The sequence below is a fragment of the Ornithorhynchus anatinus genome, chromosome 6 (genome assembly GCF_004115215.2).
Source record: "Ornithorhynchus anatinus isolate Pmale09 chromosome 6, mOrnAna1.pri.v4, whole genome shotgun sequence".
In the NCBI taxonomy this organism is placed as follows: Eukaryota; Metazoa; Chordata; class Mammalia; order Monotremata; family Ornithorhynchidae; genus Ornithorhynchus; species Ornithorhynchus anatinus.
This window is the reverse complement of record NC_041733.1, coordinates 12,421,918-12,448,432: the sequence shown is the minus strand read 5'-3', so window position 1 is coordinate 12,448,432 and position 26,515 is coordinate 12,421,918. Positions and strand designations below refer to the sequence as shown.

The following is a 26,515-nucleotide window of genomic DNA, read 5'->3' as shown; positions in this document are numbered from 1 at the left end:
AGGTCACACAGCAGACAAGTCGCAGAGTCAGGATTAGAACCCATGTCCTCTGACTCCCAAGCCTGTGTTTTTTCCATTAAAGCATGCTGCTTCTCTATTGCCTCTTAGTGTCCAGTGCCCCCTGTAGGAGAACATTAAACATTTAGTAATGTGTATGGTTTCTAATAAAAAAGAAACTTATTTTCCTACAAAGATAATGGCTTCTGAAAGTCTGTTTCTGTTTTCTCTGCCTTGGACTCAGGTTTACTGATTCTGCAGCGCTTCCATCTGCCCATCTGCCCCACAAAAGAAACTTGCTTAACTTTTCCAAATGTCAATGTCCCATATTTGGTTTCTCCTATCTGTGTAAGGGTATTTCTCTCTAGCCTCCTTTTATTGCATCAAGATAAGATCAAGCATTACCCACACAATAAACTCTATCTGCCACAGGCAACTCCATGAGTCCTTGGATCATAATAAGTGAAGACGTGTATCCTTATATTTCAGTCATTAAAAAGAAAATCCTGCCAGCATGGATTAAACTCATTTTGAGGGGCTAAAAATGTTAAGTCTCTACACTTAAAGCTTTTCTAGTTTGGGAGGAAATTGGAAACTTTACCAATCATTCCCCTAAAGTCTCACAAAGCCTGGTCAAGTTTTGAAACAAGATTTCATAGTCAGATGGTTTGGTATTCTCACCTCCAACAGGAGCTCATACGAATTGCAGAAGCAAAGCTTTCCAAGGCCTCTATCCAGCGCTATCTCCCTGGGGGTAACATATCACAGAGCAAGTGAGTTTGTCGTCAGTCTCATTTAAGAGTAGGAAAAGGGTGCTGTCAAGTTCCTCCTGGACCAGGTTCAGTTAATATATAGCCTCCGTTCTCGGGATTAGAGCTGGCAAGTTGCTGTTAGCTTTTAAAGGGCTCAGGGACTCAATCCTCTTTACATAAACTCAAGGAAAAATACCAAATAGAAAAGAGTAATAAATAAAATAGAAAACTAGACTCTTATGAAATTATTGTTGGTAAGAGTGTTTGTGTATGTGCCATACCTACAGTCTAGATTTATTTATTTTTTAGATTTTATATTCCCCAGTGATTTATTTTCTTCAAAGAACAGAAGGGGATTCTCTGTAGCACTTTCAAAGAATGAAGATTAAATAATTTTCAGTTGTAAATGATAAAACGGCTATATTGCCAAGTAGAAAAAATAAGGGCTGGGAGTCAGGGGATCTGGATTCTGATTCTAGCTCTGCCACTTGCCTGCTGTGTGACCTTGGGCAAGTCACTTTAACTTATCGTGCTTCAGTTTCCTGATCTGTAAAATAGGGATTGAATACTATTTGTTCATTTTCTCTCCCCCTTTGTCTGTGAACCCCATGTGAAGCGGGAATTATGTTGCACCTGATGATTTTGTCTCTACCCCAGGGCTTAGTGAAATGTTCGGCATATATTTATTGGTTTAGTAAATTCCATCAATATTCAGTTATTGATGACTTCTCCCTATACTTATCTTAGCTCTGCTATACCCTCACTTTGCCTTGAATGCTTTTTGCATAGTTATTGTGTGTTAATCAACAATGATATACAATTGATATTATCAAGTTCCCCATTAACAGAACTGCTCAGATTGTGTTTCTGTGAAGAAGAAAATAGAGGCCTGCATGTGTTTTGCCTGTGGTCTCACCATTGAAAGTGACTAATAACCCTACAGATTAATTTCTATTGCCCAAGAAGGATAGTCAAGGAGACCAATATATCCTGTGAGACTTTCATTCATTCGTTCAGTAAATCGTTTTTATTGAGCCCATACTGTGTGCAGAGCACTGTACTAAGCACCTGGGAGAGTATAATATAACAATAAACAGAAATATTCCCTGCGCACAAAGAGTTTACAGTCTAGAGGGTTGGACAAAGGGCTTCAGCTGTGCTGTCTCCATGGCCAAATCAGACCAGCCTCAGACTATTTTAAGCAGGGTCTTCCATAAGCCATAGCCAGCATCAGATTTTTCAAACAGAATCACTAGCAATGAAGCAATCTATCAACTAGCACGGAGGAAACGCTCAGTGCAGCACAACTCTGCTGGGCAGGACAGGTGAGAAGAGCGGATTGGCAATGAGATACCAAACTCACTGTGCCGAAATGGGGTGTAAACAAGAAAGCAAGAAAAATGTTATAAAAAGCATAGCTTTGCCTCAACAATGAAGCCACTCTGCCTCTGCCCTGTGTGTGACAATCAGGAGGGGTTGTGTTCCTCAAGCAGAGGCCTTAAGAAAATTGGATTTCTGGGGGGCAGAGTTGAAAACAATCACAAGCCCTGCAAGTGGAAAACACATCAGCCCAGCAAGAGACTTGTTTTACGTGCATCCAGGGTGGAGTGGATTTACTGCAGGCTGTTTTTATCCATGTCAGCGTGCATGATTTTGGATGGTGTCATCTCACAATACAAAGGGCAGTGCTATAATGTCTAAGTGAAAAATAGTAAAAGCTTTACTCTCCACATTTTAACAACCCGAAAGTTCTAGAAACCACTAGCTCAGAAAGCCCTATGAGGGCCCTCTTGGTGGGATATTTGCCTTTACTCTTTGCTAATCTAATTAGCAAGTAGCTCCAATTTACTATCCATCAGTAAGCTTCTTTGTACTGGTGTCTGTACAAGATGAATGTCTTCCTAGTTGTTCTGCTAATGTGATTAGTATGCAACATCTTCCCTCTCATCTCCAAATCTCCTAATTTCTGAGTTATCAATCAGTAAAACATATTTATTGAGTGCTTACTGTGTGCAGAGCACTGTACTAAGCACTTGGAAGAGTACTATATAACCCTATAACAGACACATTCTCTGCCCACAGAATTTACAGTCTCTCCTAATCTAATGCACAAAAGCAGTTCTCTTCCTGAGGCTTCTGTAAAGAGATTTCTGGAGACTTTTAGGTGAATAACACAACACAGTAGTCCTGACTCTTCGATAACTGGGTAATCTGGCAAATTGCCATTTCCCATTCCCTGTGTAAAAAAACAGGTAACAAACCGTTCAGTGTCTGTTCCTGTTAGATTATATTATTATTATTGTATTTAAGTTCTTACTATGTGTCATACACTGTTCTAAGTACTGTACACTCCCTGAGGGCAGGGATCATGTCTACTAATTCTATTGTGCACTTTCAAAGGTTTAGTATTGTGCTATGCACACAGTACACACTCAGCAATTACCATTGAATAATTGATTTGCCCATAAAAAGACTGTGCCTTTAGACACAATTTCCCAAAAGAAGCAGTGTGGCTTAGTGGAAAGAGCACGGGCTTGGGAATCAGAGGTCATAGGTTCTAATCCTGGTTCCGCTACTTGTCAGTTGTGTGACTTTGGGCAAGTCACTTAACTTCTCTGTGCCTCAGTTACCTCATCTATAAAATGGCGATTAAGACTGTGAACCCCATGTGGGACAGGGACTGTATCCAACCTAATTACTTTGTATCTACTCCAGTGCTTAAAACAGTGCTTGGCACATAGTAAGGGCTTAACAAATACTACCATTATCATTATTACTAATGACACTGCATGATCCTACCACCAGGAAGCATGCATTTTAGCATTATCTAATGATTAACTAGACCCTTGCTCCTCCATTGGCTTTGTTTAGAATCTCAAAGAGAATTTTTTACCTGGAGCAGAGTACCAGGCACAAAGACAAAGAGGGAGATGATGGGGGATTTTCCTGTGATATTTAACATAATTCCCTCTCAGGGTCACACCTGAAGAGTTTCCAGTGCTCTACTAGCCTTGACTATGGGAGGGAGAGTCAAGCAGAGGAATATCCATTCCATTCCTAGCTTGGGCAGTGGCTAGTGAGTGGAAGGCAATCTGTTTCAAATTTACCTGTGCTGGGCAGCAGAGGCATGGGAAAGAGTCGAGGGTGGAGTCTCTAGTTTACTGCACGGAAGAAGGCAATGGTAAACCACCTCTGTATTTTGAAGAAAAAAGCCCTTCTTCACTGCCAGAACGATTGCAGATAGAGATGGGGCGTTCTGGGAGAGACGTATCCTTGGCGTCGCTGTGGATTGGAGACGACTCGTCGGCATAAGACGAAGACCAATTTAACATAAAGACAGGCAACTTAATAGTAATAGCATTCATTAAATGCTTACAGTGCTCTTGTGGCAAGAGAAGGTGTCTAGCAACTTTTGTATGGTACTCTCCCAAGTTCTTAGTACAGTGCTCCGTAAACAGTAAGCACTTAATAATGCCACTGACTGAATGACTGTGCTACGAGCTGGCAAAGAATAGATCTGGAGGGAGCTGAAGGAGCCATGTGGACTATCAGCTCATCCCTGACTTTGAAGCCTGACTGTGGCACTCTGTGATGGAGAGATAAGAAGGTGTGAGAGTTTCTGGAGTGGGAGAGGAAAATTATTGGGGTTTCCTCCTTGGCCTTAACCTCTCATTCATTCATTCATTCATTCAATCGTATTTATTGAGTGCTTACTGTATGCAGAACATTCTACTAAGCGCTTGGAAAGTACAATTCAGAAACAGAGACAATCCCTACCCAACAACAGGCTCACAGTCTAGAAAAGGGGAGACAGCCAACAAAATAAAACAAGTAGACAGGCATCAATAGCATCAATATAAATAAATAGAATTATAGATATATATACATCATTATTAAAATAAATAGTATAATGAATATGAACATATATACACAAGTGCTGTGGAGCGGGGAGAGGGGTAGAGCAGAGGGAGGGAGTTGGGGTCATGGGGAGGGGAGGAGGAGTGGAGGAAGAGTCTGGGAAGGCCTCCTGGAGGAGGTGTGCTTGCAGCAAGGCTTTGAAGGGGCGAAGTGTGCTAGTTTAGCAGCGCTAGTATGCTCGTTTCTCGCCCTCTCAGCCCTGAAGATGGGGCTCACTCTGTCCTCCCACTGCATTACTGAACTGAGATGAAGGACCATTACTTGAACCATATCATCTAAATAATATATCACCCAAAGAAACCAGGCTGTTCTGCTTAAACAATAAACCTATTTTTAAAAAGGGCTAGATTGTTCTTTCACAAAAATGCCTTAGTGATTCAACCAACATCTTGGGTTGATTAAAGTCAGGATGAAGCTTTGTAGTCACTGGCGGGACACAGCGCTCAAGCATAGTAAATAACACCTACTATTTGGGGAGGAATCAGGAGTGGAATCATAAAGAAACATCCAATGTGAGTAAAGTTGAGCATCAGACAGTGATTGACATAGGCCTGACTCTGGTGATAGTATCCCTTCTGAGCTTACATCGCAATTCAGCGATGCTTTCTTTCTCTAAGTGGTTCTGAAAGGCATCCGGAAATATGTCATGACAAGCTGCTCAGGATCCCTGGGTCCCCTCATGCATGAAAAGGATGTGAGGGTTAACGGATCCAGTGGAAGAGTGTTGAAATACAGAGGGGTTGGAGACGCACAGAATTGGCCATAAAACTCTAATTCTTGATGCTCTTAAAAGGTGTTTCTAAAGCGCTTATCAATATCACTTGATTATAGCATGGACGCATATATTTTTTCACTTTTGTGTAACACCAGAAGAGAATCTAGGACATACAGGGAATGTGTATGTAAGAACCATTCAGAAAGTAACTCTTCTAGCAGTGCTTCCTAGTTTACATCTGGCTATTCGAGGATCAGTAAGCCCATGAAAGAAATACTACTGAAGCCTTTGAATTTTCTAGCCTTGGCACTGAAGAAATCAATCAATCAATGGTATTTATTGAGAACTTACTGTGTGCAGAACACTAAATGCTTGGGAGAGTACATTGTAATACTAGAAATGTGTTAAATGGAGTCTAGGAACAGGTGGATGATACGTCCAGCTGGTTAGAATCTCTATCCCTAGCTGTGTTAATTTCCACCATGAGTGCTTACCATGTACAGAGCACTGTACTAAGTGCTTAGTCAGTCAGTCATATTTGTTGAGCTCTAATTATGTGCACAGCACTGTACTTGTCTCTATCTGTTGCTGAATTGTACATTCCAAGCACTTAGTACAGTGCTCTGCACACAATAAGTGCTCAGTAAATATGATTAAATGAGTGAATGAATGAAGTGCTTGGAAGAGTACAATATAACAATATAACAGCCACAGTACTTGGGAGAACACAATAAAATTGAGTTGGTAAAAATGAACCCTGCACTATGGGAGCTTATAATCCTGTCTGGGAAACAAACCCTGAAATCATTTAGAGATAGGCAGTGCCTCTAGATTGTAAACTTGTTGTGGACAGGAATGTGTCTTCCAACCTTGTATTGTACTCTCCCAAGCACTTAGTACAATGCTCTGCATACAGTAAGCATTCAATAAATACCATTAATTGATTGACATTTGATCCCAACGATTCGAAAAATGCATCGGGTGATCTTACCTTATTACATTCCAAGGGAGCACTATGTAAATTTAAGTGTGAAGGAAATCTACAGTCATCGCAAAGCATAAAAACATTTTCCAGTTTTCCAAGTCATCTGGAAAATGGGTATGTTATCCACCACTCTGACTCGACCTGGAAAAGCTACCCATAAAGAATCTACTTTCCAACAGAGCAGTCGTGGTGCCCTTTGAGAGATGATGTTCTGGAAAAGGAAGGGATTTCTTTGGGATGACGCATATGACTGGTGTCCCTTTTAAAGACCTGAAGTTGGCTGTGTTTCAGGACGTGGTTGTGGGCTCAGATTGGCTTGGTCAGCACTTTGTCAGTCTGCTGGGGAAGAACAAAACTATAAATAAGCATGAAAAACCTCTCCAGGCAAATGAAAATAGCTTCATAATGGCTGTTGCTCACTTTTCTCTTTCCTTTGTCCCAGACACCGTCACCGAAGTCAAGACAGACATCTACGTGACGAGTTTCGGCCCCGTCTCGGACACAGACATGGTAAGTGCTGTCCCCGCATCCCTGAAGAAGGTATGATTGTGAAATGGGTTCGGAAGGCAATGGGGCTTGGAGTAGGACATCTGAATCGAGTGTATGTCACGTGGAGTCCTGGGGAGCGGAAGGGATACTGGTGAATATTTCCAGGCTGCGGGCTGGATCTGTGCCTGAAGGAGACTTGGATATTTGCCTCTCAGAAATATCAGCAATGATGATATTCTTGTGACCTTTGGTGAGATTCAAGTCAAATATGCTTTGAGCGTATCCACATTAATAATAATAGTGGTGCTTGTTAAACACTGAGTACTGAGGTAAATACAAGATAATCCGATCAGACACAGTCCCACATGAGTCTCGCAGTCTAGTAGATATTTAATTCCCATTGTGCAAGTGGGAAAAATGAGGCCTAGAGAAGTTAAACAACTTGACCAAGGTCACACAGAAGAAAAGAAGAGGAGGTGGGGATAGGATCCATGTTCCCTGACTCGCAGGCCTGTGCTCTTTCCACTAGGCCATGCTCCATCAGGTGTTTCACTAATCCAGGCAGCGACTGACCAAGGGGGTAGAGGTGGATTTCTGGGTAGTTGGAAGACACCAGGGGACTAGAACCGGGTGCTGGGTTGGCAGGTCAACAAAGCACTGGAGGCAAACAAAATTTGGGGGTTAGGGGGACGAGGCTTAGTGTGAACTGTTTTCTGTCACTGTATTGGTTAACCACTGGCTGAGCTTTGAAGGACATGTGGTACATATGCTTGGACCGCTCACCCCAGTTGGAGGGATAAGGCATGGCTTAGTGGATAGAGCACAAGCCTGGGAGTCAGAAGGATATGGGTTCTAAACCTGACTCCACCACATGTCCGCTGGGTGACCTTGGGCCCGTGCTCTAACCGTGCAGCTTTAGTGGGAGAGTACAGTATAACAGAGTTGATAGACATGTTTCCTGCCCACAACAAGCTTGCAGCCTACTCTCCCATGTGCTTAGGACAGTTTTTGTACATGGTAAGTGCTCAATAAATTTGATTGATTGTTATGGGATTCAGTGAACCTTTGTATTTCCTTCTTTCGCCAGTCGAGAGAGGGTAATTCTTGCTCCTCCCAGCATGGATAGATTCTGACCAATATCACTGGTGATTCCAAACTGGCAGATCAATGTAGCTGTCCGTCAGCCATCTGTAAGGAGCCTCTTTTATAGGATCAGTGCTACTTTTAGGTGCGTAATGTTTAGTGCAACCATGTTGCACAATATAGTAAAATAGCAGCACTACAGAAGAGTCACCAATTATGGGAATCGGATGGTTCAGTTCAGATTCTGCTGCCTAAGCCGCAGTCAGAGAAATCCTGATGTGCATCTTTAAATAATCATCTGCTTCTTTCCTACTGATATCGCCCTCAGTATAACAATTTATAACAGCTTCTCAATGTTGAAATTTCTGGTGATCCACATCCCTCTAGATTGGAGATCAGAGGCAATTAACAACTAATTATTTCTCATTGACTCCTGATATCACCTTCTTGCCAGGTCAATAACAGCATTTGGGACCCCTAAGGCATCATTCTCTGAGAAAAGGTTATGTAACTGAAGACATCTTCTTGGATGTTGCTTGGTTTCACAACAACTGTATGCTTCAGAGAAATGTGCTAATGTTTCTATGACTTTTCTCTTGTTTACCAAGAATATGTGCTCTATTTGTCTACTTTTTGTAGCAAAGGAAGAGAGGCAGGAGGGGGACCAAACACTTCCTTGACTTGAGACAGCTCAAACACGGGGAAAAGATAAACCACTGCCCAACCCCTGACATTGAGAGAAGCAGAGTGGAGCTGAATGGGACAGTGTAATGTGTTTCTAGAGTATTATTAATGAAAAGGCCCAAGGGTTGAATCAAAGCTTTATTCCCACAGCAGTTTATCTCTAGTTAAAACAGAATCATGGGGCAAAAGGAATGTCTTGTCTTTTCCCCCAAAATATGTTTCCCCCAAAATATAGGTCTTTCTTGCAGATTATAATTCCACAAATCTAATACCTGTCTGTGATGAAAACACTAATGCCATCAAGTGTTGAGGATGTAAAAACCTGGATTTAGAAAGGGCTCTTTAAAATCAGAATGTAGGTACTAGCAAGATATCATAGGGGATCACTGTGTACCCCAGGAAGTGTGGGATAGGTAAATCATTCATTCATTCAATCATATTTTTGAGCACTTACTATGTGCAGAGCACTGTACTAAGCGCTTGGGATGTACAGTTCACTGTGTACCTTTCTCTTAGTCTTTTTCTTCTTATTTTCTTTCAAATCCCTGTTTGGAGGAAATAACATTCAGCCTGCCCTTTGTAACTGAAGATGCATTTGATCTGTGGAGTCGAAAGGGCGTGGAAAGTACTGACAGACCAAGCTTTGTCCCCCACCCTCCCAACCCCATCAAATAATGGATCCTTTTCAAACTTGGGCTGGCCCACACTGCTTGAACAGTGGATTCTGGTTCCTGTCAGACAAGCGGACCTATCCGTCCTGGGATTCTCTCCTACAGTTTCAGATAGAGAGATCCACGAGCAGGCTTTACTAAATCATTTGCCACTTCAAACAGAAAGATCATTTCCACCACTTGGTCAACTGAGTCCTCTCACAGGGATTCAGAATGCCCAATGGCATTACTGGGTGCCACTCTATTGCTCACTCTGAAGCCCTAAGTACTGTTTTCTATACTCTCCCTCTTTGAGTGTGAATATCACACTCATATCTGCATCCCATTCTCCTGTGGGTCAGAGGGTTAAAAGCTACCTCAATTTTAATCCATTTGAGAATATTACATTCCTCTGACAATTCTCCCTCGTTCTCCTTCATGCCAGAGCAAGGATCTGTAATATATTCACCAGTGTCATCCCTTAGGGTGGATCTGATAATTACTTCCAAGGTGGAGCATATTTGATTAAGGGAGCGTGTATAATGAACTGTGAAGAAGAAATACAAGGGATTGAAAAAGGAAGGCATTCTCTGCTATGTGATTTGGCAAAATGAATTTAAAATTAGAAAGATAGTTAAAAAATAATAAATTCTTTCCCCACATGTGCTTTAGTTCCATATAGTTTGCCCCTGCATAGCGGATGTGCTGTTTCTTGAGGTCCCAGTTCAGAATCCACTTAGTGATGTAAAATGGAGGAAATCAGTTACTGAAATTAAACCTGTCCTTCTGGGGGGAGAGGAAGCTTTTAGTGAACTTTCATTTAGGATCTGTGACTCGCTGTGAGGTTTGGGCTTTCTGGAACTATGAACTTCACATTCTGATGAGTTTCAAGGCCAAGATGCTGATTTTGGTCAAATGGGGAAATCTAGGATGTGTCCTTTTTGCAAAATATTCACATCGCCCTCATCTTACACTAGATTATAAAAACTATGAAGGCAGGGATCATATGCACTTCACTGTACTCTCCCGAATGCTTAGGTCAGTGCTCTGCACAGAGTAAGTACTCAGTAAATAACTACTACTAGATTAATTCTGATTTTATTGTTTGCTTCCTGCGGGCAGGAATAGTGACTCCTATCTCTTGTACTCTCCCAAGTGCTAACTGCAGTGTCCTGCAAACAATTGAAAGTCAATAACTGCCCTTGAGTATTTCATTTGAAAATGTATTATCTATTTCCCATATGCCAATTGGCCCAATAAATGCTATTAGCAATGACTACACCACACTTTGGCTGGGTGGGATCGGTGAGGAGTATGGACAACAACAGGTTACCCAAGTAGCTGCTCTACTGTGCACTGAAATGAGGTCACTGTAAACGAAGAGGATGGACGAAATTTTTTTTTAAGTCACAATGAAGTAAAATCTCACATGATGTAGTAAAAGTAATGTATGGTTGGGAGACAGTCCATCCACGGTATTTATTGAGCACTTATTGTGTGTAATGCATTGTACTAAGCATTTGGGAGAGGATAATGCACATGGAGGGTTTCCAGTACTCTATCAGTCTCAGCTATGGGAGAGAGAGTCAAGCACAGGCCTACCCATTCTATTCCTAGCTTGGTCAGTGGCTAGTGAGTGGCAGGCAATCTGCTACAAGTCAAAACTCACTTGTGCTAGGCAGCAGTGCCATGGGAAAGAGTCAAGGGTGGAGACTAAAGTTTACTCTGTGGAAGAAGGTAATGGTAAACCACTTCCATATTTTTACCAATAAAACTCCATGGACACACAGATGCAGGTGAAGCTTTTTGGGAGAAATGTGTCCAAGGAGTCACTACGGGTCAGAGACGACTTGACGGCATAAGACAAGACAATGTAGTTAGTCATGTTTCCTGCTCTTGAGGAGCTTACAGTCTAGCAGGGGAGACCGGAATGTAAATAATTTACAGATAGAAGGAAATATGATGAGTGAATGAATGAAGTAACATATTCCCTGCCCACACGGAGCTTACACTCTAACGGGGAAACAAATATAAAAAGATGAATAACTAGAATGATCAAAATATGTAATGGATGTTATGAATCTTACTTGAATGTTAGTGGTCTGACAACCTTCCAGGACTTTGCCGTTTGAGATTTTGCTTTGTCACTAGATATTAATTATTGTGCACAGGTTATACTAGGGAGACTCCTCTTTTAGTTAAATGTGTAGTCCAGATAGGTCCAGGAAGCAGCATGGCTCAGTGGAAAGAGCCTGGGCTTCGGAGTCAGAGGTCATGGGTTCGACTCCTGGCTCTGTCACTTGTCAGCTGTGTGACTGTGGGCAAGTCATTTAACTTCTCTGTGCCTCAGTTCCTTCATCTGTAAAATGGGGATGAAGACTGGGAGCCTCACGTGGGACCACCTGATAATAATAATAATAATGTTGGTACTTGTTAAGCACTTACTATGTGCAGAGCACTGTTCTAAGCGCTGGGGTAAACACAGGGGAATCAGGTCGTCCCACGTGGGGCTCACAGTCTTAATCCCCATTTTACAGATGAGGGAACTGAGGCACAGAGAAGTTAAGTGACTTGCCCACAGTCACACAGCTGACAAGTGGCAGAGCTGGGATTCGAACTCATGAGCCCTGACTCCAAAGCCCGTGCTCTTTCCACTGCGCCACGCTGCTTCTCTATGACCCTGTATCTACCCCGGCGCTTAGAACAGTGCTCTGCACATAGTAAGCACTTAACAAATACCAACATTATTATTATTATTATTACCTCCACAAAGAAGATCAGTCAGTGGTATTAATTGAGCACTTACTTTGTGCAAAGCACGATATTAAGTCCTTGTCAGAATATAATACATAGAGTTGGCAGACATGATCCCTGCCCTGTAGCATCTTATAATCTGCACACTACAGTTGCTCTATTGGTCTTCAGTGTAGGCTAAATATTTCCTTTGGAAATCTGTTCTTCTCCCCGTTGTTGTTCTGCCCTTTCCTCTCCATCCAAACTGCTACCTCACTGATAAAAGCTTATCGTATCCTGCCTTGACTATTACATCAGCTTCCTTGCACACCTTCCCTGCCTCCTGTTTCTCCTCTCTCCAGTCCTAACTTCACTCTGCTGCCCAGATCATTTTCCTTAAAAAACACTCAGGCTATGCCTCTTCCTACCCTCAAAAACCTCCAAAGATTGCCCATCCACCTCTGCATCAAACAGATACTCTTTATCATTGGCTTTAAGGCTCTCAATCAGCTTTTCCCCTCCTACTTTACCACTGGTATCCTACTACAACCCAACCCCCACACTTTGTTCCTTTAATGCCAACCTATTCCCTGCGTCTTGATCTCATATGTCATGCCACTGACCTCCTTGCCCACATCCTCCCTCTGGCCTGGAACTCCCTCCCTTCCAAATCCAACAGGTCACTACTCTTCCCACCTTCAAAGCCCTCCTAAAATCACATCTCCTCCCAGATGCCTTTCCTGACCAAGCACTCATTTTCACCACCCACCCTATGTACTCGAATATTTACTCCTTAAGACCCTTAGTCACTCCACCCTCAGTCCCACAGCACTTATGTTCATGCTCTTGTACTTTTCCAATTCCCCTTTCTGCAATTCATTTTAATATCTGTCTCTCCGAGACTGTAAGCTCCCTATGGGCAGGGAGTGTGCCAACCAACTCTACTGTACTATTTCCCAAGTGCTCTGTGCACAGTAATCACTCAATAAATACTTCTGAGAGATTGAATGTTTGGTTAGGAATATTTCCTTTGGGACACTAACTGGCAGCATTTGGTGATAACATGGCAGGGAACAAAATTCTGCCCATTAGTTTCCCAAGGAACCTACTAGACTTGTTGATTCTAGTTTCAGCCTCTTGTGTTTCTTATTACTAACCCTGAGAGAAGAAAGCAGATGTGCCTGGGACAGTGTATCATACATAGCGGGCAGTGAATTGGTACATATCTATGAATATGCTGCTACACACCCGCATGGAGAGAGAAAAATTTGAGGTTGTGTATTTCAATGGGAGAAAATGTGGTTTGCTCTTTAATGAGCTGTTTAGGTTGTCATTTTACTAGACACCTTTAGAATTATTGTGTTGCCACTACATTAGACTCTTCCATTTTGTTTTTACCAGTTACTCAGAGCCTGGCTACAGTCATATCTCTCTCCCAGAAGAGCTAAGGCAGTGGGATTGGTTCTTTAAGAATGGAAGGGGGTACTCGGGTGGGTTATTTTTAGCTTTCTCGTTATTTTCTAGCGTCTCGAGTAGCCGTGGTAACCACAGCTGGAGAGAAAGAGAAAAACACATTTGTTTTTCTATTTTCTTCCTCTAGTGCTGCGAGTGGCTATCTGGTGTGGCCTGAGGTGATGATGTGCATCAGGGAAATGAATTATTCTGGCTGCGTTTCCCCATCCTCAGCAAGTAGCTGAAAGTCAGGATTCCCTTTCTCTGCAAGCAAATGATGGTTGGGTTGGGCAGCAAGACGTCAGAGGCTTGGAGAAAGTGATTTGGAGAAAGTGGGGGACAGGAATCTGATGAATGGAGATCATATAAGCAATAATTAATAACTTTAATAGCAGCAGTATGCATCACCCCACTGATCTCATTATGTACTCAAATCATCAGTGAGAGCTAGGGAGGAACAGTGATTATTATTCCCATTTCATAGATTGGGAAACTGACCTAGAGAAGGATTAAGCAATTTCCCCACTCTCACAGAGCACCCAGTTGCCAGGCTTGTGTCAAGCTGTTAGAACACAGCAGTGGGGTAAAGGAGAGAAAAGCTGGAGGACTGTAAACTTGTTATGAGCAGGGAATGTGTCTGCTAATTCTGTTATATTATACTCTCCCAAGTGCTTAATACAGTGCTCTGCTCATAGTAAGTGCTCAGTAAATCCTATTGATTGATTCATTGAGGAATGATGAGGTGTTGGAAGGTTCTGGAGTTAGGTCTTGTCTTCCCTTACTACCCTCCCCAGAAACACATCTGGGCATGTTCCATTCAAGAGAAACTGGAGTTACGTCTGACAGGAGCAATCTACATGCTATGATGATTAATATTTTATAACTGATAGAAGGGAAAGGTAGATATAGAATAAATTAAGTAAACAGAGGGATCCAAATGATGCAGGTGACTAAGGAATGCATGGATGCAGAAGGAAATAAGTCCTGCCATATTGGATAATGCCTATCACACTGCTCCAACCCAGTATTCTATCTCTGACAGTGGCAACAGGATGGTTTGCCCTCCATGACATCCTTCTTAATGATTATGGATGTATCATCTAACATTCCTAGAATTTCTCTCTAATAACCCATTATGGATTTATCCTTCACAGATCTAGCTAAATGTTTCTTGAACCCTCTAAAAATCCTTGACATTCCTCTCTAATATCTCTAATTTTTCTCCCCACATTAGACACCCATCATCCATAAATCCAAACCCTCCTTAAGCCTATTGATATTTTCTTTCTCCTCTTTCTGTATGAGAAATTTCACATGCTTACCCCTGGTTATTTAAAACTGGGGATTTATTTGTTTTTTAAGTCTTTAAGCATGGAAATAGAGGGGAAGCCGTCACACAACTACAAACCGAGAGAGGGTCTCTTGAATTGCAGAGTAACAACTGCAATTTGTAAAATGTCTATAAGGACCTAAGGAGGGCTGTTGATATCATCTAGTCACCAAAGTTAACTGGAGAGTTCTGGGGAGCCAGGTGGAGCTATCTGAGCTAAGAGAACCTAGCTGGAGCTTCATCCCTGATTTCTTGCTGCTACTATTGCTGCTGTCTTTTTTTTAAAATGATATTTGTTTGTTTTAGTACAGGCACTGTACTAAATGCTGGATAGGTAAAAGCTATCAATTTGGACACAGTCCATGTCCCACATGAGGCTCACAGTCTTAATCCACACTTTACAGATGAGGTAACTGAGGCACAGTTAAATGACTTGTCCAAGGTCACTTTCTAGCTCCCAGGCCCATGCTGTATCCTCTAGACCACATTGCTTCTCGTGGCCATGCTATCTGCCCCAGACTCCTGAATTGCCATCTCAAGGGCAAGGAGCAGAGGTTCTGCAGGAATGAAGCAAGATGCCATTCCAACCTCCCAGGCCCCCCCTCTTGCCCCACTCCTTTCCACTGAGAGATAGTTGTTGGCGACAAGCCTCTGTCCTTGGTAAGTCTGTCACCAGAGTGTTTCAGACTGCGCTAAGAGGCTTATGCAATATTTCTGACTATAAGTGAAGGAAAGAGGCAGCATGGCAGATATCTATCCTGAAAGCTAGAGAAGAATGCGAAACAGAGGGCGCTGAAACTTCTACAAGGCACACAAAAAAGTGAAATTAGCGCATACCCAAGGAACTGAGAGTGAAATCAGAAGGAGTCAGAAAACAAGCAAGAAGGAAACGTGACAATGTCTGACTCCTCATATAGACTGTAACTCTTATGGGCTGCTAGTGAAATCAGGAGGATTCAGAGAGAGAGCAGCAAGGAAACATGATTTAATATCTGTCTACCCATCTAGACTATAAGCTATTACGGGCAGGGAATATGTCTGCTAACTCTGTTGTATTGTACTCTCCCAAGTGCTTAGTACAGTGCTCTGCACATATTAAGCACTCAATACATGCCATTGATTGATTGATTAATTGTTCAACATTTAAAGTAGTGCAAGATCCAGGACCTTGGGAGAGGCTGGAAAGACTAACTGCTCAGACTATAAACTCATCCTCTAGATTGTAAGATCATTGTGTCTGTTATATTATTATATTGTCCTTGCCCCAGTGCTTAGTACAGTGCTCTGCACACAGTAATCACTTAATAAATACCATTGATTGACAAGCAATAAATACCACTGACTGACTGACTCAGACATATGTGAAGTAGAAATCACTGCCAGATGGTAAACTGGAGAGAGGTTCCTAGGTTAAACAAAAGACAGCCTGGTGATGGGGAAATAGTTGCCCTGATCAGAGGATGAACTATTCTATTCAATGGGAAAAAAAAATCAACTGGACCCCTGGGAAATGAAGAGGTATAGTAATGGTGACTTCATATTACTAATTCTTGAGATCAGATGATGCAACATTTTCGTTGGACAACTGATTATTGAACACTGAGGAGGTACCATAAAACGTGAAAGAGATAATGAAAAGATCCTAAAGGGAAGGAATCAGGGAGGGGAGAGGAAAGAAGGCAGGGAAAGAGGTGGAGGAAGGAGAGATGGCCCTAGATCCCGGAAACTCATTAACTTGAAGCTGTGATTTAAATTCCTCCTAAGACCCATAGTAGGCTCGTAATGAAGGAATTACTGAACAATTCAAAATGGAGCAGCTCTTCAATTTGAATTAGAAGATCAATGGCAATTTTAATTGTCCTTGTACCTTTCCCCAACAATTTCAAAACATATCACTTTTCCGCGCCTCTCCATTTCCTTGGGAAACAGTGGAAGGAGCCTTTCCCAGATGGAGAAACTGAGGCTCAGTTTCTGAGAAGAAGGCGTTTACCCAAAGTCGCCCAGAAAGTCAAGAGGCCATTCTGGGGTGAGGCCCAATGGAGGCAGGGTGGCCTAGTATAAAGAGCATGGGATGAGGTCTCAGGAGCCCCAGGTTCTAGTTTCAGCTCTGTCACTGGCCCGCTATGTTTGGATAAGTGATTTCTATAAGCCTTAGATTACTCATCTGTAAAATGGGGATAAACTATCTACTAACTATATCTATCTACATGCCCTGCCTCTTATACTGTGAGTCCTGGGCTGGGCTGGGACTGGGACTGTTTCTGGCCTGATTATCTTATACCTCAGCACTTGACACATAGCATGCACATAATAATAATCATTATTATTTAAATAATGAATACACTGATAATTATTCTATCATGATGGGCTGTCTCCGGTTGGATGCTTTTTTTTAATGGAGGAAAATGGTTCTCCTTGAGGAAAGAAAATATTTGATCCTGATACTGTGTAATGTCTTTTTTAAAAGTTGGTAAACAGTAAATAATGGATAATGATATATGGCTCCATGTGTAGAGGAGTTGTAGAAGAACAGACCTTTGGTGAAATGTACCCATGATGCTAAATTGAAAGATGGTGTGGACAGCCCCGAGGCCAAGTAAATTTTGCAAAAAGTCTAGGGATGACATACAGATAGATGTGAGAAAATGAGGTTCACCTTGGAAAAACAAAAGCATATGCATCCAGACCAGGGAGATGGGAATCTAGCTCCTCTGGTAGAGAATGGAATTGTTTCTGCCTTAGATTTTCTCCACCTCTGAACTAATTCACATTAACATGTCTTCTCTCTGGGCCTTCTTCCACTGTCAATAGCCCCATCAAAGTTTATAGTGGCTTCCTACTTTCATCCTTGGGCTTCTTATCTAAAACCAAATCTGTGATTTTTAAAGACCAGGAATAGCCAAGAGCAGTGGATTTGGGTTAACTGATAAAAACATCTGCAATTGGGAGCGGGATCCCAGGATCCAAGAAAGACAGGATGTCTTCACAGGGGGTCTTCATTGAGAGGTCAAAGACTATGGCTGATGCCTTTCTCACTGTATGTATCAACTCCTTTCTTCTCTGGGACAACTAGAAAACTACAGTGTGGTCTACGGGTCTGTCCTTCCCTGGTGACCCAAGTCTTTTCAGAGGTTGGAGAGAGGATTTCCCCACCAGAACTCCTGTTTCTAGTAAAAGTTTCAGGACAAATCCCCAAGATGTTCATTGTACCCAAAACCTCAGACACGATTTGGTGTGAGTTGAAGGAGAAAGATGAGTTAAGGATAAAGCTGAGCTTATGGGTTTGTAAGACACGGAGCTGATGAAACTGTCTACAATGATAGGAAAATCTTGGGGAGGACAGGGCTGAAGTGGGAAGACGAGGCATTCTGTTTTGGGCATGTTAAATGTGAGGGGTCAGTGGGACATCCAAGTAGTTATGTCCTGAAGGCAGGAGGAAATGTGAGACTGCAGTGTAGTAGAGAGGAGAGAGCTGGAGATAATCATCCACGTAGAGATGGTAATTGAGGCCATGATGGAGAATAACAGTGGACCCAGAACTGAGCCTTTAAGACTTCCACAGTTCGAGTGTGTGAGGCAGAAACTAGGAAAGAGAGTGAGAAGTAGTGGCCAGAGGGACAGCAGAACCAGGGGAGGATAGTAAAGTGAAGCCAAGGTTGGATACTGCTTCCAGGAGAAGGGGTGATAGTGTTGAAGAAAACTGAGTGGTTGAGGAGGATTAAAATGGAGCAGAAGCCACTGGATTTGTCTAGAAGGAGGTCATTGGTAACCTTAGCAAGGGCAGTATCTATGAACTGGAGGGGTAGAAAGCCAGTTTGCAGATTGCAAGAGAAGGAGGGAGGGGGACAGCATTTAAATAAGGTGCGAACAGATATTTGGGTAGCTGTGGGCAGCATATTGTGGAGAATTTCCCTGGCTGGTCTGTGAGACTGATCCAATAATTAAAAAGGTTTGTTTTCTATTTCTCATTTTCATGGTTCTGAATTTTGTTCATGTAGAAAATTAAAAATCACAACAACAGTAGAGGAAGCGAGTGCTCAGAAACTTCCCATGTTAATGAAGAAGGTGCCAGGGGAGACAGGTCTATGGAAAAATATCTAAATATATGCCTCTCGGCTAAAGGAGAGTTAAGGCTTCAAAAGATAAATATCTAGCCAAGGAACAAGAGTGAAATGGAGGAGACAGAGAAGCCACGTGGCCTAGTGGATAAAGCATGATCCCAGGATCTGAGTTCTAATCCTGATCAGGCACTTGCCTGCTGCGTGACTGTGGACAAGTCACTTCACTTCTCTGGACCTCAGCAACCTCATCTGTGAGGTGGGAAATGGACTATGTCTAACCTAAATGTCTTGTATCAACCCCCAGCATTTAATACAGTGCCTGGCACACAGTAAGTGCTCAACCGATAACATTAAAAAAAGAGAGACGGTGCAAGGGGATTTGGGGCAGGTCAAGATAGAGTTATCTTTCATCATCAGGATAAAAGCATTCCCAGCTTGGAAATATACGGTCTGTTGTTTGTGGGAGGCAGGATTTAGAGGGATGGGTGGGAAGCCAAGGATGAATATCACTTCAATAGGTGAGTGATAAGTAAAGTTGCATTAATGAATAAGTACCAGATGGAATGTCCCGTGGGAACTAATTGGTCCCATTGAACAATGGCAGAAAGGTCATTCATTCATTCATTCAATCGTATTAATTGAGCTCTTACTGTATGAAGAGCACTGTACTAAGCGCTTGGAAAGTACAATTTGGCAACAAATAAAGACAATCCCTACCCAACAACAGGCTCTGAGATACCAGATGACTCTCTGAAGAATTTAGATTCCCATGATTCCTTGGAATGGGCAGCCCCAGGAGACACAGAGGCATTGAAATTTTACCCAAATGCTCCCATTTCACTCTTTCTGTGGAGTTTGCATGGGAAAATGGTGATTTGCCTTAAGAAAAAGGAGGAAAGACGAAGGAGAAACAATCCATTCAGGAACAGCTACCCAGACTTTCGTGGTGACACCTGGGGAGACACGGAATCCAAACTCACAGTCGGGCCTTTGCCAGTGAAGGGGGTGAGAGGTGGGACTGACGGGACCATGAAGACGAGGTAGTAAGAGGTCGTTATCGCTTAGAAATAGGAACAGAGACTAAACCTGTTGCAACTAGGGCGTTCCCTGACAGTATCCCGTCGTCACCATGGTAACCACCCTGATGGGAAGGGAAAGAAGGTGGTTGTTTTTTTTTTACTGCACTTGTTGCTGTCTCCTTTGTCTCTGAATGTCTGCTGAATCATTCATGAGGACTCTGCGAGAGAGTGCACAGACAGCTGCTGCCACTCGCTCTTTTAAAGCCTGCTGTTTCAGAGACTGCACCGCACTAAAGGGGACGAGGGGGGAAAAAAAACCAAACACAAACTGGAGATAGGTAAGTGACTTCAGGGAGGAAACCTCCTGACATTTACCTGATCACACCCGTGTAAACTCAACACATGGTGTGTTGTCTCTCCAGACCCAATTATGCTTGAGTGGTTTCCGTTTTTTTTTTATTATTATTCATTCAGTCAATTGTATTTATAATAATAATAATTCTGGTATTTGCTAAGCACTTACTATGTGCCAAGCACTGTTCTAAGCTCTGGAGTAGATAAAAGGTAATCAGGTTGTCCCACGTGGGCTCACAATCTTAATCCCCATTTTCCAGATGAGGTAACTGAAGCACAGAGAAGTTAGGTGGCTTGGCCAAGGTCACACAGCTGACTAGTGATAGAAAGCAGATTAGAACTCACATCCTCTCATTCCCAAGCCCATGCTCTTTCCCCTAAGCCAGACTGCTTCTCTAAGCCATGCTGCTTCTCTAATACTGTGAGCAGAGCACTGTACTAAACGCTTGGGAGAATACAATACAACAATAAACAGACACATTCCCTGCCTACAGCGAGTTTACAATCTTGAGGGGTGAGACAGACATTAAAATAAATAATTTACAGATATGGTAGTGCTGTGGGGCTGGGAGTTGAATAGGGAAGAACCAAAGCAAAAAATCCCTGCAAAGTCTACACTGGTCAATCTAATTGGAGATCTGGTGATTATCCTATTAATTTAATTAACATAGGCAGGTAAACTGGATCATTGAGGGCCCCCTTAAAATCCGCTTTGACTGTGACCCAGTTTGCTTGTCGACACTAAACAAGTTAACCAGATGATGACTCCGTCTTCTAGAGGAGCTTGGGAAGCCGCGTGGCCTAGTGAAAAGAGTACAGGCCTGGGAGTCAGAGGCCCTGGGTTCTAATTCCGACTCTGCCATGCGACCTTGGGAAATTCACTTAACTTCTCTGTGCCTCAACTAGTGCTGCTACATGAGTGGGATTTGCAATATAATCATGTTGACTTCTGAAGTTGTCTAAACGCCCTATCAAGTCTATCAACCTAGAGGCAAAAGGTTGGATTACTTTCCTAAGTGATGCAGCCTCCTCCTCACCTTCCCCTGTCATATGATGCAGTGCTTAGTGCCCCGCCCCCGTTTAGCTCTGTAATGATCTGCATGAAGAGGATTTGTATTTTAAGCAAACTATCAATTGTTTTATCATGAGGAGACTGAGGCACAAAGAATTGAGGTGACTTGCTAATTGAAGGTGGGGTGAGTGGAGGAATCACCCCAGAAAGCAAAAATCCTATCCACCTGATCATTTCTTCAAAATGTACATTATTTTTCTGCACTTCTTGCATATGGACCTTGTTTCTGCTTGCATTTTCTCCCTCCCCTAATCCACTGCCTCTCCTCAGCGGAGGACTGTTGGGCTGCTCTCATCCAAGATACATTTTGAAGAAATTGAAACTCAGTGACTGCTTTATTATTTTGTTATCATGAGGAAACTGAGGCACCAAGTGACTTTCTCCTTGCTTTTTTCTCACTACACCCTAACTAGCAATCCCACTCTGACCTCCACTCACCGAATAGTCAATCAGCCAGTCAGTCAGTCGTATTTATTGAGCACTTACTGTGTGCAGAGCACTCTACTAAGTGTTTGGAAGGGTGAAATATAACAATATAATAGGCACATTCCCTGCCCACAACAAGGGTATGGTCTAGATGGAAAGACAGACCAGTTTGGTCAGGAATAGTCTCTATTGCTGAACTGTACTTTCCAGGGGCTTAATATAGTGCTATGCACACAGTAAACACTCAATAAATACGATTGAATGAATGAATGACATATATAAATATAAATACAAAATTGCAGATATATACATAAGTCCCCAAGGGGCTGCCCAACCCACAAACTCCACTCCTCTGGTGCTAATCTTCTCACTATACCTCATTCGTCGAACCCTGGCCCCGTCCTACCTCTTGCCTAGATTGCCCTCCCTCCTCAAATCTGCCAAGCTAGCACACTTCCCTCCTTCAAAGTCCTACTGAAAGCTCACCTCCTCCAGGAGGCCTTCTGGGACTAAGACCCCTTTTCCTCTGCTCCCCCTCCCCTCCCCATCACCCCCACTCGCTCCCTCTGCTCTACCCCCCTCCCTGCCCCACAGCACTTGTGTGTGTATATGTATGTCTTAGACTATTTATTTTATTAATGATGTATATATCTATAATTCTATTTATATTGATGCTATTGATGCCTGTTTGCTTGTTTTATCGTCTGTCTCCCCCCCTTCTAGTCTGTGAGCCTTTTGTGGACAGGGATTGTCTCTGTTGCTGAATTGTACTTTCCAAGCGCTTAGTACAGTGCTCTTCACACAGTAAGAGCTCAATAAAGAAGATTGAATGAATGAAAGAATGAAAGGAGCAAGTCAGGGTGACACGGAAGGGAGTGGGAGAAGGGAAAATGAAGGCTTAGCCAAGGAAGGCCTCATGGAGGAGATGTGCCTTCAATAAGGTTTTAAAAGTGGGGAGAGTCATTGTCTTTCGGTATAAGGAGGGAGGCCGTTTCAGGCCATAGGCAGGAGGTGGGCGAGAGAGGTCTGCCCCAAATAGAGGAGATCAAGGTACAGTGAGAAGGTTAGCATTAGAGGAGCGAAGTGTATTTGCTCCTCTCTGTATAGCTGAAGATGTTGGATGCTTAATTGTCATTGCCTAAGTTTTTTTCCCACCAGTTTCAAGGATTTTAGTATCCAACATCCCTGGCTATACAGAGAAACAGAGGGACTGATAGGTCACTTGGTAATTAGGTTTAACATTGTGAAAGAACGTTTAATGTATCAATTCCCTCAAACTTTTTGGAAGATATTTTGAGGATTTTTTTTGAGAACTTCCAGGATGTAAATAAAATTGAGGTGGTGGGGGTTGGGAGACCTTGACACAGAACTATATTGTTGGAGAGGAATTCTACACCCTTCCTCCACCCACCCGTCCTTCAATTCCCTCCAGATACCTGCTGAAAGTTTTAGGACCAAGCAAATCAATAAATCAATCAATGGTATTTAAAGAGCATTTACAGAGTGCAGAGTACTACACTAAATGCTTAGGGAAAGTGCAGGGGTGGGAGTGGGATTGCTAGCTAGTGAGAGAAGGAAGGAGCAAGTAACTGAACTTTGTGCCACAGGTTCCTCGTGATAACAAAACAGTTGATTAAGCAGTCACTGAGTTGCAAATCAATCAATCAGTGGTATATGAGGGCTTACTGTGTGCAGAGCACCATGTTCATATTCAATCGTATTTATTAAGTGCTTACTGTGTGCAGAGCACTGCAGTAAGACCCTGGGAAAGTACAATACAACAGTAAGGAGTGACAATCCCTCCCCACAGATGAGCTCACAGACTAGAGGGGCGAGAGACAGACATCAATATAAATAAATAGACATCAACACAAATAAATAAAATTACAGCTATATACATACTAATAGCTCGGGAAAGTACAGTACAGAAGAGTTGGTAGACCAGTAGTTTGTCTAGATGGGGAAAGAGATATTGAAATAAATTAAAGATGTATACATAAGTGCTGAGGATGGGGCAAATAACCCGAGCTTAAAGTGAAACCAGAGTTGGCTTAAAATACAAATAAATACACCTCAGCAGCATGACCTAGTGGAATGACTATGGGCCTGGTAGTCAGAGGACCTGAGTTCTAATGCCCCTCTGCCACTTGCCTGCTCTGTAACCTTGGAAAGTCACGTAACCTCTCTTGTGCCTCAGTTACCATGTCCTGTGGGATATGGATTGGGTCCAAACTGATTAGCTTGTATCTACCCGAAAGCTTAATCCAGTGCCTGGCACATAGTAAGCACTTAACAAATACCATTAAAAAAAAGATCAGGTGTGATAGTGAGTGGTCAGAATAATGAATAGATTAAAAAATAGACTAATTCATACTGTTTAAGTAGAATGTGAAAATGTGCCACCATCTTCACCAGCAGCACCTGAAACAGTATTCAGTGCAAACTGATGATAGACTGACATGCTTCAGAAAAAGATGAAAAACAGAGTCCAAAGCAGGCAGCTTCCTATTATTTCCCAAATACTTGAAAATACTAATAATAATGTTTTTTGTTAAATGCTTGCTATGTGTCAAGCATTGCTCTAAGTGCCGGGGTAGATACAAGCTAATCAGGCTGGACACAGCCTCTTTCCCACATGGGGCTCACAGTCTTAAATGTGAGGAGAGCATAATTTAAATAATTGTAAATTTTCTTCTCTGTCTCCCTGCCCCCACTTCCCATTTCTCCACCTCCATTTTATCAACAGAGTGAAACTCTTCCTCCAGGGTCTTCCTCCATAGTGGAAAGAACATGGCCTGGGAGTCAGAGGCCCTGGTCAGCCAGTTGTCTGCTATGTGATCTCGGCAAGTCACTTAACTTCTCTGTGCCGCAGTTACTTCATCTGTAAAATGGTTATTAAGATTATGAAGCCTATGTGGGACAAGAACTGTGTTCAACCTGATTATCTTGTACCTACCCCTGCGCTTAGTACAGTGCCTGACACATAGTGACCGCTTAACAAACACCATAAAAAAAAATGTCCCAGCCTGCCTCATCAGCTTCCATGGTTCTCTCTGCTCGGGTTGCAAGCAGGACTGCTGTGAAAGTCAGAGGGAAGAGATCTTGCTCGGCCTTGGACCTGGAACAGTCTGGCTTGCATCATATGACTTTCAGTTCCCTCATCCCACCTCCCTCTTCCCCGCAGCCATCCCCCTACTTGGAAAGTCCGAGACCTCTTAACTTAAACTTTGCAAAGACCTGGTGAGACGACCCCATAAACCACTGCTTAATGGGATCATCTCATAGGATCACGCTTCATTACATGTCGTAAAACAAAATTCAGAATCCTGTGTGGAGAAATTCCTCAGCTTCCTTAGCTGTAAAATGAGGATTGACTACTATTCATTCATTCAATAGTATTTATTGAGCGCTTACTATGTGCAGAGCACTGTACTAAGCACTTGGAATGTACAAATCGATAACAGAGACAGTCCCTGCCCTTTGACGGACTTATAGTCTAATTGGGGGAGACAGACAAGAACAATAGCAATAAATAGAATCAAGGGGATGAACATCTCATTAAAACAATAGCAAATAACAAATACTACTCCCTCTTACTTAGACTTTGAGCCCCATATGGGGCAGGGACTATGTCTAACCTGTTTATCTTCTATCTACCCCAGTGCACGGCACGTAGTAAGTGGTATATTTATTATATAATTATTATTATTAGTGTGGCACCCAGCAATCAGGAAAGGAGTACCTCTTGGTTGATTGATTGATGAAATTATGAAAGCAAAGGTGAAAAGAGTGTTAAGAGCTTTTAACTTTTGTGGGGGCACAGTGGGGATGGGACTGTGAGGTAAAAATTGGACTTTTTAGTTACACGTGCAGCCATGGGTGGATTTTACCAGTAGTGGTGTTTTCCTCAAATATGAAGGACAAGTGTGTGTGTGTGTGTGTGTGTGTGTGAGAGAGAGAAAGAGAGAGAGAGAGAGAGAAAGAGAGAGAGAGAAAGAGAGTTTGTGCATGCTTATGAAGTGGAGTCACAGTCCCCCTAGACTGTGAGCTCTCTGTGGGCAGGGAATGTCACTGTTTATTGTTGAATTATTCTTTCCCAAGTGCTTAGTACAGTTCTCTGCACACAGTAAGCGCTTATTAAATATGATAGAATGAATGAATAAATGAATGAGTGGAGAGCCATATCTCCATTCATTCAATAGTATTTATTGAGCGCTTACTATGTGCAGAGCACTGAACTAAGCGCTTGAAATGTACAAATTGGTAACAGATAGAGACAGTACCTGCCCTTTGGTGGGTTTACAGTCTAGGCGGGGGAGACAGACAAGATCAATGGCAATAAATAGAATCAAGATATTCCATTGTCATGCATATATCTGCACCTATATTTAGGGATATGTAAATGCAGTCTATGGGTTTTGCCTTCATCCCCTTCTTCCGTTTGACCTTCCAAGCACTCTTTGCTTTTCTTCATGGTCTTTCCATTTCCTCTGTGACAGAGAAATTTCTAGGTGCAAAGGGGCAGCAGCTTAGCAGGGGTAGCAATTCACAGATGCTGAATTCAGTTCCAATCAGTCTTGAGCCTGCCAGGGTGACCCACCTTGGCAAATTCACTTGACTGTAGGAAAGAGAAGGTCCCAAAGAGGTTTTTGCCTCTTCCCTAAATCGGGTAGAGCAGCTGCCCTAGCCTTTCTGGAAAAATGCATTTACACATGAATCCAGCTCCAGGCAACAAAAATGAAAATGTGGAGGGTGGGGGTTGGGGAGAGAGGAATGGGGAGGGAAAGCATGACTC

General features: G+C 42.6%; 1 protein-coding gene and 1 non-coding gene across 3 annotated transcripts in view; both read left to right on the top strand.

The window, feature by feature from the left end:
* GABRA3 (gamma-aminobutyric acid type A receptor subunit alpha3) overlaps window positions 1–26,515 on the top strand; it is a 150,594-nt gene that overhangs the window by 70,523 nt on the left and 53,556 nt on the right. For both annotated transcript variants that reach the window (XM_001514179.4, XM_039912433.1), the window contains one exon: window positions 6,810–6,877. In XM_001514179.4, the coding sequence (XP_001514229.2) occupies window positions 6,810–6,877 (68 nt within the window). The remainder of the gene's footprint in view (window positions 1–6,809; window positions 6,878–26,515) is intronic.
* Window positions 3,715–3,852, top strand: LOC114812976. Its single transcript, XR_003760588.1, has one exon. It is a non-coding gene; the product is annotated as a small nucleolar RNA SNORA7 (small nucleolar RNA).